Source organism: Trichosurus vulpecula, chromosome 3 (assembly GCF_011100635.1).
Source record: "Trichosurus vulpecula isolate mTriVul1 chromosome 3, mTriVul1.pri, whole genome shotgun sequence".
NCBI classification, from domain to species: domain Eukaryota; kingdom Metazoa; phylum Chordata; class Mammalia; order Diprotodontia; family Phalangeridae; genus Trichosurus; species Trichosurus vulpecula.
The window spans coordinates 75,789,666-75,805,405 of NC_050575.1; the positions used below are offsets into that span (position 1 = coordinate 75,789,666).

General features: G+C 35.2%; 1 protein-coding gene across 1 annotated transcript; it reads left to right on the forward strand.

Annotated features, from left to right (window-relative positions):
* Positions 1-8,745: 8,745 nt before the first annotated feature.
* LOC118842107 (actin-like) lies at positions 8,746-9,273 on the forward strand. The gene is given in 1 exon segment (XM_036749744.1): positions 8,746-9,273. A coding segment is annotated over 1 exon segment (480 nt). The 5' UTR covers positions 8,746-8,793.
* Positions 9,274-15,740: the final 6,467 nt, after the last annotated feature.

A 15,740-nucleotide genomic window follows, 5' to 3' on the forward strand; every position in this document is an offset into this window, starting at 1 on the left:
CCTATTAGTTGGGTGATCCAAAGCAGCCACTTAACCTTTATCAGCCCCAGTTTTATCCTTTGTAAAATAGGGATAATAGTTTCATTTTCTGCCTTATGTGGTGATTATGAGAAAGCATTTTATCAGCCTTAAGCTCTAAAAAAATGTAAGATACTTGAGTGAGTTTTTTTCTCCCTCAATGTTGAATCCTATCCTCTAAAAGGTTTGCTTCTGAAGTCTGTCTTACTTCATATGATTCTTTTTTTTTTTTTGAGGGGTGTTGTTGGTGTTGGAGGGGAACCAAACCTGTGATTTCTTTGGAATAGGAAACTTTTAGTGATGAAGCTTTTTGAAATAACTCAGAGAATCACTTTCCTGATCTGCAATGTCTAGCCTTAGAGAGCTATGCAGGGTTCTGAATTTTCCAAGGTTATACAGCCAGCTCCAGTCATAGACAGGACTTAAACTTAGATCTTCCTGGTTTAAAGAGTGACTTCCTATTCATCTTAGCACATTGCCTCTCCCACTCAGCTAATTTAGAAATCCATTTGGAATTTTTGCAGTAAAACATTTTATACATTAATCAAAAATGGGTTGGATTAGATGACTGCTAAAGTCTCCTCAAATTCAAAAGTTCTGTAATTTTGATTATGTGAAAATTGGTCTTTTTTTCTCTCTTCTTCTCGTTTGGGGTATAGGTGTTTCTGGAAAAGTATAAAGGATATGCACACACACATCAACACACACATATACATACATAACTATCTGTGTATGTGTGTGAATATATATATATATGCACACAAACACACACATATGCCTATCTGTCTACACATATGTATACACGTATACACATATATGTATATATACACACACATATGTACAGATACATATGTGTGTGCTCCTGTTTCCCAAGAAAATAACTGATATGAAAGCATTTGGTGTCTTTGAAAGCATAGGGCCTTTGAGGCCAGGAATTTTTGCTTTGCACAGCACCAGGTTTGTGCTCAGACACAAAACAGATGCTACTTTAGCTTTCTAATGAGAAGGACACAGTCTCCTACATTGGATGGATGGTTTTAGTAGGCAAAAATTTTAGTTGAGAAAAACTAGGGCTGATTTCTTTAGCTCACTGAATGTTTTGGAGTCAGGTCCTGTGGGTTATGGCATCTTGAGTATTTGTGGTTGAACTGTTGAGAATCTCAATTGATTCTGTTCTCTTGAATCTCTTCCTCTTCACTTATTCAATGATAATGCCATTGTTTTAAATTTCATTTCTCTCAATGAAAAATTCAGGGGCATTTATAGTATTTTCATATAAACATAACAGTATTTGAAGATTAGAACTTAAATGCTAGTAGAAAAAAGCACTGTTCCAGCCTTTTATTTAATTGTGTATGACTGGTGACAGAGCTGAGAGGTGCTCTATTCTATGTGAGGGGCAGACGGTTTCTCCTCTAGACAGACACCCCATGAAGTTCTTGGTGTGGAACCAACCACAACTAGTAATAAATCACTTTTTCCCCTTCTGAGCAATTGAAGGTAATTGGAGGCAATGCCATCCAGATATTTCACCCACAGGTAAAAATAAAGAAGGTTGGACTTCCAGTCACAATTTCCCATCATTTCTTTGAGTTATGTTAGAAAACCTAGGAAGATGTCTGAAGATTTATGGTTCTGGGCAATATCTCTTGGGGTTAGTGATAGGGCAGCCTGTTATGATGGATCATTGGATCATAGATTTAAAGCTGGAGAGGACTTTAGAGGTTATTGAGTACAAAACTCTCATTTTACAGATGAGGAAACCAAATCCAAGAAAGGTGAAGTGACTTGCTTAAGGTCACTAAGTGGAAGAATTTGAATTTGAATCCAGTTTATATGACTCTGAATCTAGTACTCTTTACAATACCATACTTAAAATCACAGGATATGGGTTTGATTTCCAGCTCTGCTTGTGTGATCTCAGGCAAATCACTTCATTTTTCTTAAACTTAATTCATGCATTGGTAAAATGAGAGGGTTTTACTACAGGTCACTCCCATCTTTATGGCATATATCTTATAACGTGCTCTGATTTGATTTAAGATTTCCTTTTAATTCAATAAGGGTAGCCTCTCAAAAGCATGTGAAAATTTTGAATGGAAAGGACAAAAATTTTATCCAGGATTTACTATAAGATAATGTCAATGAGAAAGACTTTGTAATTCATGTGGATAGCATAGACTCAGAATGTTAGAAATAGAAGGACCATAAACACCGTGAAATCTGGTCTCATCCTTTCATGGAGGAAAAAAAAAATCTTGGGACACAGACAGAGGGGGGATTACTTGTCTGAGGTGATAAGGTAGCAGTGCCAAACCAAAGACACAGGTCTTCTGGTCATGGCTTTTTCTAGTTCTCACAGTGCTATATTCTGACAAAGTCTGGTCCGCCCCCCCCCAAATCTATATTTTTTTGTTTAAGAAAAGAGAACTTATTGTCTAACCCTATAAATGAAAACAGGAATTGCATCTTCTTTTCCAATTGGAGACCTCAGATTTCTTGGAATCTTTCCCCATCCCCTCTCTAATTTCCCCACTTCCAGGTCTTCCCAATATTGTGACTAGTTTTCACTCTCCTTCAGTCCTACTGTAGAAGTCAGAAGTCGTTAAGACTCTCTATTAATAGAGCTGGTGCTGGGAGAGGATAGTTTGAATGAAAGATGGCTTGAATGGCATGCCTCCTCATTGAGATTAACATAAACCTTGTGACCAAGATCAAGCAAAGGGGAAGCAGCTAGCTATTGCTCGGAGGACCCAGTCTCCACTAACCAGTCCAATGCATTGGCTCTTAGTCTTCAAAGGAGACCAAGTTACTGGAGTGATTTTTCAAAACTCACCTGTTGTGTTGGTCATATCCTCATCCTATGTGTCCCACAGGCTGATTAAAGTGCAGAGAAAAGTGGTAAAAGGAGTATAGCTCTTCCTTTTAGTTTTTTCAAATTAAAATGTAGTAGAAGAAAGGGGCAGGGATAGAGATAGAGAGAACCATCAATAATCTCTGGTTCCTTAATTCTTTTCTCCTTCAAGTGTCCTTTTAATACTAGTGTCAGAGAATATGATATTTGATGGCAACCATAATCAGATATGATGACCCCATGTGTGCTGGGAATCTTAAACTCACAAGAGGTCCCAAGGATTATAAACAATTCTAACCATGCCAACATATTGCCTTGTAGAATGTTTCCAATTCACAGTCCTACAGATAAGGCATTAGTGTGTCCATCTTTCTATAGTCTCTAACAAAGATTATTCACATCTTTTTTGCTATCTTTGCCACTTTTCTGAGGTGAAGTGAAACTTCACAGTTGTTTTGACTTACATTTTTTTATTTATGATTTGGAGTAATCTTTCACACAGTTTTTAATAGTTCACAATTTTTTGAGAACTAGTTGTTCATATCTTTTGGTTGTATATCACATCATAATAGTTATAACTTTCACCTTTTCATGACCCATAAACTACTTCCATGATGAAGAACTCTGACATGCTCTCAGGCAACCAGAACATCACATTATTCTACCTTTTCCTTTGTTTAAATTCTTCTAAACCTATCCTTTATTCTATCTATGACTTCCAGTTTATCTGCCCATCAATACTCTTCCAGGCCATTATCCTTGCTCTAGTTCCATTTTGCTCCTTTCCTAAACCTGACTTTGTAATTTGTCAATACAAATTGTTATATTGTCTTCTACTCTTAGCGTCTTTGTCCCATACCTGGCCAAACTCAAACCTTGCATTATTCCCACCAGTTCATTCTTCAGTTCAACTTGGGTGCTGTGGAATGCTGTTAGAATGTCAAGAAACTATGTGGACTCATTCTATAACAAATTTATGTTAGATAACTTAGGCTCTGTTTAGTAACTTAATATTTTCAATTGCTTCTCTATCATAGATACCACAGAGATTATTCTCAACTTTCTCTTCCCCTCTGGAGCCTCCCATATCACTCCCACAAAAGATCTTGCCTTATAGCTTACCAAGAAAACCAGGAAAATTTGCCACACAAATTATTCTTCTGTACTGGACATCTGCAAATCCTTGGATTTCATCCTCATTCTACCTTCTAGTCCAGGCTCTGAAAAAGAGGACTTTCTTCTGGCCAACATCAACCCCTCTACTACTACACCTGACCCATCAGTGTTAGTAAATGCATAACAATTGGCTTTCTGGAGTGGAAATTATGTATGGCACACTTTTAAGTTAATTTGCACCATTAACAATTCCTCTCTCATTTTCTTAATCATAGACAATCAACAAAACAATAAATCAAATCCTAATATCTAATCAATTGCAAACTTTTACTAATTCTACCCATATAGCACTTTTTGATCTGTTCTTTTCTTTCTATTCACACTGATGCCACCATAGGTGAGTTTCTCATCCCTTGTGAAACATCTGGGATTGCAATAGATAGAGCACTAGGCCTGGAGTCAGAAAGACTTGAGTTCAAATATGACCTCAGACATTAGCTAGTTGTGTGATGCTGAGCAAGTCACTTACCCTCTATTTGCCTCAGTTTCCTCAATTGTGAAACAGGGATATCAATAACACTTACCTTGTAGGACTGTTGTGAGGTAATATTTGTTTGTTTGTTTGTTTTTTAAATCTTAGTAAAATGCTTAGCACATGTTAAGCACTTTATGAATACTTATTCCCTTCCCTGTCTCCCCACTTATCACTTGGTATTACCCTGTTTAATCTCCCTGGTTTCATTCCTGCACACTAAATCATCATCTATAGTGCTATCAAAAAATTGCTAAAACACTGTTCTGACCACATCACTCTTCTCAATTAAGTCTAGTGGCTCTCTATCACCTTTAAAATCAAGTACAAATTTCTCTGGTATTTAAAGCCTAGCCCACCTTCTCAGCCTTGTTATGTATTATTCCACATATTTATTGTTTTAGAATTACAACAAAAACAACAATAAAACCTAATCTCATTACTATTCCTCAATGCTGCATGGACTTTTACGCATGGCTGGAATGCATTCCTTTCTCATCTCTGACTTCTAAAATCCCTAGTTTCCTTCAATACTCATCTCAAATACTACTTCTAATATAGAGTCTTTCCTGATGCCCCCCAGCCACAGCTTCCAGTGCTTTCTGTCCAAAGAACCTTGTATTCATTTTGTGTAATTTGTATACATTTCCATACTGTGAATATGTGCTATGTCCCCACACAACATAAGCTCCTTAAGGACAAGAACTGTTTCATTTTTGTCTTTGTACCCTCATACTATAGCATAGTGCCTGGCACACAGTAGATGCTTAGTAAATGACTGTTGATTTGTTTTCTATTAGACAGGTGCACTTGGTATTATAGATTCCTATTAATTGTCTCTACATACCTTGTATTATCAGATATTTATTAGAGGTAATTGATGAAACTAATTCCCCTCCCATCAATTCTTGCCCTTTTAGCTTTGCTGCATGTTGTTTGTGAAATCATTGTTCATATAATCAAAGTAATATATTATCATAAATGTTATATATCTGCATATCATATATAAATATATAAAAAAACTATAAATACTATCAGAAATATGACAATCTCTGTCTTACTTTAGATTAGGATTTCTCCATTTCAGTTGTGATAGGTACCTGATTTAGTTTCTAGTGTGTGTGTGTGTGTGCGTGTGTATGATTTATTTTTACATTCAGGCCATGTATCCATTTTGAGCTTTTTCTGGTAAGTGGCATAAAATTTTGTTGCAATCCTAATTTGTTTCAAACTGCTTTTTCATTTTCCCAGCAGCTCTTGTCAAAAAAGGTATACTTCCCCCCTGTAATTTATATTCTCTGATTTATTAAACACTTGGTTATTGAGATCAAAATTTTTATGGTTCCTCCTCATCCACTCTTTTCTACAAATTTACATTTTTAAAACAAGTAAAAATGAGTTTTGATGTTATCATTTTAGATTATAATTTGAGTTCTAGAAATCTTTCATCTCCTTCCTCCATTCTTTTTCCTAGAGATTCTAGATCTTTTGTTCTTCCAAATTACTTTTGTTAATATTTTGTCATGTTCTATAAAGTATGCCATGATAGTTCTATTGGCATAACATTAAATCTGTGAATTAATTTCATTAGTATAAGAATATTTAGCATGACCCAACCATACTTATTGAATGTTCCAATAACAATTCATTCTTTATTTCTTTAACAAGTAACTTGCAATTGTATTTATATCTATTGAATGTACTTGGTATATTGATTTCTATAATTTTGAACAAAAGTTATTTTGAATAAAATTTCCAAAGTTATTTGAATAAATTTTCCTTTTTATTATTTCCTCTTGGATTTTATTATTGCTTTATGACAATGTTTAAGATGTTTGTGTATTTGTTTTGTATCTCAATTTACTGAAGCTATGCATTCCCTCAAGTAATTACTTTGCTGTTTCACCATAGTTTACTAAGTAAATCATCATGTCATCAGCAACTAGGATTAATTTTGTCTTTTATTTTCCCATGTTTAAACATATAATTTCTTTCTCATCACTTACTGCTTTTATGAGCATTTCTAGAATTCTCTCTACTTGGAACTATAGGCAACAGAATCTGGTGAGAGATAGCATATGTTCCTGTACTTGGTGCTTGTGGAGGGATCACCTGAGATCTTTTTCTAGTATCTCTTTTGGCTTTCTCTCAGGTCATAACCACTGGAATGCACCTTACCATTTTTGTCACGCATGTTCCTGGGCAAATCTCCTTCCTGGTGTCCTCAGACCTCTGTTTCTTTTCCCCTACTCTGCCCTGAATTAAAAAAAAAAATGAATCACTGTGATTTCTTTTTGGATTTATGAGTCAAAATTAAGTCCAGTGAATTTTCTAGATATTTTCACAGAAATGTGTGTCTGTAAGGGTTGGGGGAAGATCTAGATTTGAATGTTTTCTTTCTACCATATTGACTCTGCCACTGGTGATTTTATTTTCCTGCTTTTCTTCTTTAAATGGTTGGTTAAAGATTTAAAAATTCTATTAGTGTTTGCAAAGAAACAACTTTTGCATTTATCAAATTCTTTAACTTTTAATTTCCATTTTATCTATTTCTTTTTTTGCTTCAAATATTTCTTCTTTTGTACTGCTTTTGTGTTTACTAGAGTAATATGTATTTTTAAAAAGTAGAAAGCAGTTGATTAATTTCTGTTCCATTTTTGTTATTGCATATCTTCAGATATGTAAATCTGAGAAATGCAATATGTTGTAATGACAAGCAAAGTGTCTTTTGTTTTGGAGTGCTTCTCAGCACTAATGCAATTAAGTACCTTTAGTCTTGCCTTTGTTTGTAGGAAGGCCCACACCCTGTTGCTAATTAGGTCACAAGAGATGAGAAGCCCTCAAGAGATGTGAAGCCCTTGGGCCCTTAAAAATGTTATATGTACTCTGAGGATAGCCATTAAGCTAGAGCCCTCAGAACTGCAGGAGGAGAGGTTTTGACCGGACTTACTCATGGGAAAAGCAGTAGTATGATTTGGCCAGATGAGATTCTGGGTAGCCATTAAGGACCATTCCCCACTCCCTGCCCTGGCTTTGAAAACCCAGACATTGGTGCTTCTCCCTCTGCTAACTATGTATGTATTATTACGGTGAGACAGCTAAAAGCCTGTCTGTTGATTTGTGTTATTTGCTCTGTCTATATTTTCTCTCTTTGTAATTTCTGCTTGTATTTGTTCTGAAGTTCAGGGTGCTCACTTTTTCCCCTGGACTAAGTGAATGATATACGTATGTTTAATTAACGTAAGCTTGTTAACCCCTTAAAGTTGCTTTCCTTAGAAAAGCAGATCAAAGAACCTATGCTACCAGCCCTCCTGTGTGCTGGTGTTGTTGGTCTTACACAGGCACAGTAGCAGCAAATAGCATTGTTGTCACATATGTGAATTTCAGAAATTTAAATATCTATATATATATATATATATATATATATATATATATATATAATTTCTATTTTCTTTCCCTTGCTTGGGAAATTTTTTTAATGATTTTTTTCCCTAAGTGATCATTTAGACTATCATTTTTCAGTGTGCATTTAATTGTATCTTTTGGTTGAGTGCCATATTAATTAATATTTTCGGGTGTTTTAGTTTGTAAAGGATTACTACTGCTTCTTTTCTATTTGTACTTATGATTACTCTGCATATGTGGTTTATTTTTGTAAAGGTACCATGCAATACTGAGAAATTTGTATACTTTTATTATTCCTATTCAGGAGATGTCAGATATACATTTTTTAAGCTCTAAATTTAGCTGCTCTTTTTAAAGTTCTATATTTTCCTTTTAGATTTTCTTCATGAGACATAACATATTACTATTTCAGGCAATTTTGTTATTGTGTGTTATTTTAATTCTGTTCATTTTAGCTTTATGAATTTTGTATGCCATCTAGCACATATATATTTAGTATTGCTAATGGTTCATTGCCTTTGCTTTTTGAAAATAACATACTTTTCTTCATATTGCTCTTGAAATTGAGAATTTTTATTTTTCTCTTATTTATTATCATGACTTAAATTCCTGCTCTTTTTTGGGAGGCACTAATTAAATACTTATTGGATTACATACACACATATGTATTTGTGTGTGTATATATATGTGTGTGTGTGTATATATATATATGTGTATACACACACACACACATATATATACATATATATATATATATATATTTATATATATCAGGGTATCAGGAGATGATGCCTCTAGGAGACAATGGTCCTCGGCCTGCCTTCCCTTCCTTGTTGGGTGCTCCAGACATCAGGGTATAATAGTTAATATGTGCCAGAATGACAGCTATGTGGGGGATGAGGCCCAGAGCAAGAGAGGTATTCTGACCCTGAAGTGCCCCATTTAACATGATTTTGTCACCAACTAGAATGACATGGACAAGGTCTGGCATCATACTTTCTACAATGAGACCCATGTGGCCCCTGAAGAGTACCCTGTGCTGCTCACAGAAGCCCCCCTGAACCCCAAAGCCAACAGAGAAAAAATGACTCTGATTATCTTTCAGACCTTCATCACCCCAGCCATGCACACTGTTATCCAGGTTGTGCTGTCCCTGTATGTCTCTGGTTGTACCAACAGTATTGTGATGGACCCTGATGATGGTGTGACCCATCCTGTGACCATTTATGAAGATTATACCCTTCCTTATATCAAACTCCATTTGGATCTGGCTGGTTGTGATCTGATGGACTACCTCATAAAGATCCTGAAAAAAAGAGGGTACAGTTTCACTACCACAGTTACATAATACACACACACACACACACACACACACACACACACACACATGATTTAGTGCTTATTCAGAAATATGATATTGAATATGTGTCTTGGTATACATGGATATGGGAGCATATAAATGATCATAGGTATGGTGTCTTCAAGGATATATATGCATGTAAAAACAGTATATATGGTAGAGAATCATAGATTTTAGAGATTTAAAGGATATTAGAGGACTAAATCCCATATTTCATGATTGAGTGAAATGTATTGCAGAGAGGTAGAATGATTTGCTGAAGACCATATGAATACAAAAGGACTGAATCAGTATTTAAACCAATGATTTCTATTATAAGATATGTATTACGCTCATAGGCTCATAAGATGGTAGATCTAAAGTTTCAAGAGACATCATAAACTATTTAGTTAAATTCCCTCATGTAAAGGTATATATAATATTATATATATATAATATAATTTACATATACTTACGTACACATTTGTATGTAATATAATACACATGTACCTATGCATGTACACGTGTGCATATATATATGTATAAATATGCATGTATATAGATCATAAATAAATAAAATTCAGATAATGCTTTAGGGTTAGAAGGTACTGTACATGTTTTCTCATTTGATAAAACAACCTCGTTAGGTAAGTGCTGTTATAATTCTCATTTGGATGAGGAAACTGAGGCAAAGATATTGATTTGATATTGATTTGCCCAGGGTCACATAGCTAGTAAGCATCTGAGGTTGGATTTGAACTCAGTCTTTCTCATTTTAAGTCTGGCATTCTTATCTACTACACCATAGATAATTGGCCTAAGATATGTGGGCAGCAACTTAAATGATAAGAATTTCAGTCTAGGCCCATTGACTCCAGAACAAGTGCTTTTGTTTTCCTGCTTTTCCACTCTGATGGTTTGCACATGATTTGAGGGTATACATAAATATAGCTATCTCTAAATCTATATTTATATCAATAACATCAATATTGATATTAATGCAGTTATAGGTATATTGATATATCCATGTAACTATGTGAGTATGTCTATAAGTGTATGCACATGTGATTTTTTTTTTACTATGTAGGTATGTGTGGATAAGAATGCAAATCCATGTGTTTAAGTTTTGTAGACATGTGTGTCACTACAAAAGGGGTAAGTAGTTAGCCACTCCATCTAATGATTCCTAGGATTTAAAGAGGTTCATTTAAAATCTATCTATTAATAATTTAGTGGCTACTGAATTTGCCACTTGACACACCAAGACAGAAATAAAGTCAGATCTCACCAAGAGTCTACTACATTCAACTGGGGAACACATCTTCTATATAAACAAATGTAGTGCAAAAAAGGCTGAGAAAGAAAGGAATAATTTGTGGGGTTCAGGAAATGCTTCACAGAAGAGGTAACACCTGATGTGTGGATTCTGTGCTTACCCTTAGTAGGCCTTTATTTGTGTAAAACATTTTTTTTTTTGGCTAAGAATTTGTATTTAAGAGAACATAGTCAAAGCCATAGCAGAAAAAATGTTGGGATTAGGTTGATAACCATTTCATGCAAGTATGAACTTTATTCTCCATCATGACATTGGTGTCCTATTAGTAAAATACTAAATTGTACCTACAAAAATAATTGCAAGCAAATGACATGTAAATCAATATATGATGAGGTGGCAGGTTGGGCACACTATTGATTTTTTGTCATGTTCCTCTCTGGGCTGAAGGCTGAAGAAAATGTGATGCACACTATAATTATAATGGTTCTCATTCTTTGGGATATGAAAAATTTTCCATGTGGTTTGTAAAAGTTTTGTATAGGGACAGTTTTTGCCAACTGGGAAAAAGAGAGTAAATCTACAAATGTGGAGCTAATGGAGAAAAATAAAAGGCATGAATCACTTGACACATGAGGAAACATTAATAAATCTATACAAAACATATCAATATATTCTTAGATGATAAACCATAAGAGTTATGGATTACTTCATAATGCTTTATAATTGGCAAAAAAACATGTTCATGAATATGAGATGAGATTATTTGGCTTTCACCATCCTGTGAGTTAGGCAAGGCAAGTCCTGTCATTCCACTTTTGACAGATGAGAAGACTGGGACTCATAAACCTCAAGTGACTTGTCTAAGTTTATGCAATACAAACCAAGTCAATATGTTGGCTAAGGCCTTAGGGAGACAATTCTGATACTGTTTCTACTACCCCACAGCTATCTCAACATGAGGGAGATTTCCTCTAATGTCATCAAAACTGAACTTTTTAAATTTTATTTTTGTTGATGAATACCATATTATGAAGAGAAGAAGAGAAGTCCAAATATGGGGCAAATATGGATGGATTGTATTTCCTTATAGCAACTGTAGGAACTATAGGAAGCTAGTAAAAAGAAAGAACTATAATAAAGCCTGACAATACAGTGAGAACTGGGAAATCTAGAATGTTGGGGTGCTGATGGCTAGGAGCATTGAGTTGACGGAAGTTTTGGCTAAGTGATTGCTGATTAGTTGGAGAAAAAAGTGATTTTATTGACAAGAGCTTCAATGATAGCTGTTGCCCTTTGGGACTACCTATAATTGGAGAGAGGTGATGCTTCTTGTAAACTCCTGTTCTTCCTCACCGCCACCTCTAGATAGAGAATAAAAAGAAAAGGAGAAGGGAAGCTTTGTATATGCTATGTATCCCAGTGGGCTGGCTGGCTTTGTTTGACTTGATTAAAGAGAACCTGAGCTGTGCTTCTATGAGTACTCTTTCTATTGGATCCAGGTAAGTGAATAATGGGCCCAGCTCATCCATAAAGCCTGGAGAAAGTGGGATTGATTTGTATTACCCTGGTTTAGAGGGAACTGATAATAACATAAAAGGTAAGACCTAGATACCCTCGTAAATGGGATAGGCCATTGATCACATTGATTACAATTTGTAATTTCTATGCTTGAGTATAGTAAAGAAGAGAATTTGCACAGCTGAAGAGTGGTAAGAAATAATGATGGGGTAGTGGATAAAGAAGCAAGTTGGCGTGGTGTAGATGTTCCTGAATGCACCAATGACCTCAAAGATTGCAGTCCAGAGTTGTGTTATTTTCAAAACTTGTATTTTCCCCCTTTATGTGCTTCTGTGCCAAGTACCTATAAATGTGTTCCCACTCTACCCCAGATATACTGAGTGTGCTGGTAGGGGAGTAAGGATGACATGTGGTTTTGTTGTGTGGATTGTGATTTATTGCATTTTTTATCTTTTGTCGTATAGTCGTTGTAGCAACAATTTGGCTAGCAGCAGCTGTTGTGGGGTATAAGACTCAACAAGACCAGCAACAAGAGCTACCAGCACAGGTTCTTTTGATCTGCTTTACTAAGGAAAACAACATTAAGGGGTTAACAATCTTACTTTAATCCAACATACAAATATCATTCACTTAGTTCAGGAGGAAAAGCCAGAACAAATACAAACAAATTACAAACATACACAATATAAAGACACCATATCACAATTTGTAGTTATCAGGAAAGCATCAACATCTGGGTTCACAAGCCAGGGAGCTCTTAAGAAGGACTTGCCCAGAGTTACGTGACATTCTTCCAGTGAGTAAGAGCCCTTGACAGAACACCAACCTTTGAGCTTTTATGCTCTGTTCAGGGCTTAAAGAATTCACACCTAATCAGCAAAAGGGCGTGAGCCTGGGACTTTGTACCTAGTAAGACTCAATCAAAGACACAATTAATTTAGCATTGTAAAAGAGTGAAAAAGTCCCATCTTAATTACCAATACAGCCTTTCAGTCAAGTCTAACTCTTTGTGACCTCAGGCCCTTTTATGCTCCACTATCTCCCAAAGTCTGTCCAAGTTCATGTTTATTGTTTACACAACAATATCTATCTCATTCTTTGCTGACACCTTTTCCTTTTGCCTTTCTTTTTCTCCTTGCTTTAATATACAAGTATCTATGGTGCTATGATTTCTTTTACCTTATTGTTAGTTGTTATCATTAAAAATAATTTTAAAGTGTCATTATTGTGATCAGCTGGTTAAATAAATAGAAATATATTAATGGGGGATTAGGAACTAGAATAGTGACTATGGGTACTGTATTTCACCTCAACAAGGTTACCCAAAGATTTCTTGAGTTAATTTGAATGGTCTGTCTCTGAGAGCTTAGACCTGCCTATGTGAGAGTCAGTTGGAGTGAGCTAATACAGACAATCTATACATTTCTTTTCAAGGGGTGATGATTGGGTGACCACATTAAGGTACACAGCCCAGACCATAATACTATACTGTAATTCTGTGTTCTAGCATATTTCTGTGAATTCCAGACTACATGGACTATTCCAAAGGTCTTAGTGCATTTTTTTTAAAGATTGAATAGCTTAAATTACATTTTAATACTGAAAGCTACACTAACACTTTTGGGACAGCTTGTACTTATAAGATAATTATCTGGCAATATTATCAGATCCAAAGGTGATAACCTGCAAAACATTCCCTTTCCTATGAAAGAGCCTTAAGGTGCAGCAACATTTAGTGATTTAGTGGATTAGGGAAAGAAGATGATCCAGAAGAGGAGACTAAATAAAGGATAAAGAAGGAAGGAATAACTCCAAGAAGAAGAATGTCAATTATCTGGCAATATTATCAGATCCAAAGGTGATAACCTGCAAAACATTCCCTTTCCTATGAAAGAGCCTTAAGGTGCAGCAACATTTAGTGATTTAGTGGAGTAGGGAAAGAAGATGATCCAGAAGAGGAGACTAAATAAAGGATAAAGAAGGAAGGAATAACTCCAAGAAGAAGAATGTCATGGAAGCCAATGAAAGATACAGTATCCAGGAGGAAGCAATAGTTTAAAAATGTAAAAATGTGGAGAGAGATCAACTCAAGTCAAAATGAACTTACCAAAATTGGTGAAAGAATCAACTAATGCACAACATTGTAAAAATATTTAAAGTTGTCCACATCAATGATATTCAGTTCCTCTAGTACCACATTATCTTGTTGGATTTGGAACAAAGCTTACACTTTGTTCTTAACATCTTCTTCCCTTCTTTATTCTTATTCACACTACTACCATCTTACTTATAGGAGAATAAAGCTGCAAAGTAGTGGGGACTATTTTGTATTTTCCTTTCTTCTGGCAACTGCCTTATATTACCACAACTAAAGAATTTATCAACATAGATAGCCAAACTGGTGGTAATGAATTTCTTTGTATGAGGCTAGACTCAATTTTAGACAGATACCAGGAGCAGTATATCAATGGGCCAAAATGAGATGCCTTCCCAAATTTGTAGAATTTATAAGACCTCACATTCTATTGGGAAAGCTTTTAATAACCTGAGGTTAGCCCCATAGCATGGAAAGCCATTCTAATTTGTGTTTCTGGATCAGGAATACATAAATAGGAGCTAAACATTGTAGAACAGAGTTTTTTTCAATATGGCAAGAAGCCAGTAATTCACATATTTGCTTACAAATTCATTAATGCAGATAACAACTCCTTTATGACTTGGTCAAGGGTCGCTGTGGCTGAAAATTTGATTACTTTACAGTCAAAGTAGTGATAAGCCACTACAAAGATTTTAGATTGACCTTTAAACAACAGATCTATCATCAGGTACATAAGCAAAGTCCTCATTAGAATAGACTTCAAGAGCCAAGGTAAGAAGAAGCCTTTACATATAGTAAGGATATCAATACACAAAATAATTTACTTATTGTTATTTATCTTAATGCAGTATGGTACTATGTCATATCTAAATGAAGTCAATGGATTCAACAAAAATAATGATTTTTTTTCTTTATTAAAAAAAGCCTCAGGAAATAGATAAGCTATTAAAGTTTTTCAGAACATAATGCATGATAAATGCATATAAATATTCAGGTGAATCCTTGTTATTTACAAAACCACTATCAATTTATATACAATTTAGAGAACACACATGATGCAATACTATATAATTACATGACCCAGAATTGACAGCTTTCCACTGACCTCGGACCTCTAAATTTATTTTTAAAGATAGACATCTCCTTTTTTATTATTCTACATAAATATTTAAATCTTTTCCCAACTTTTTTTCTAGCCTATCCTTCCAGCTTTAATTTACATTTCCTCCTTCACATTTGCCACAACCCAGCCAAACTCACCTTCTTCCTGTTCTTGCGTAAGACTCACCATCTTACATCTCCATGTCTTTGGATTGGCTCTCTCACATTCCTGGAATACATTTCATCCTCACTGCCCCCCAACCCCCTTATAATCCTTAGTTTCCTTCAGAACTCAACTCAAAGATCTCCTTTTGCATGAAACTTTTTCAGACCTTTCCCTTGAAGTTGCTAGTGACTGTCCCCCCAAATTTCACACACACACACACACACACATCCATATACACACACATACGCTATCTCCTCCCTTGCCCGCATAGAACGTAAGTCCCTTGAGATACAGAACTGTTTTTCAATTTTTGCTCT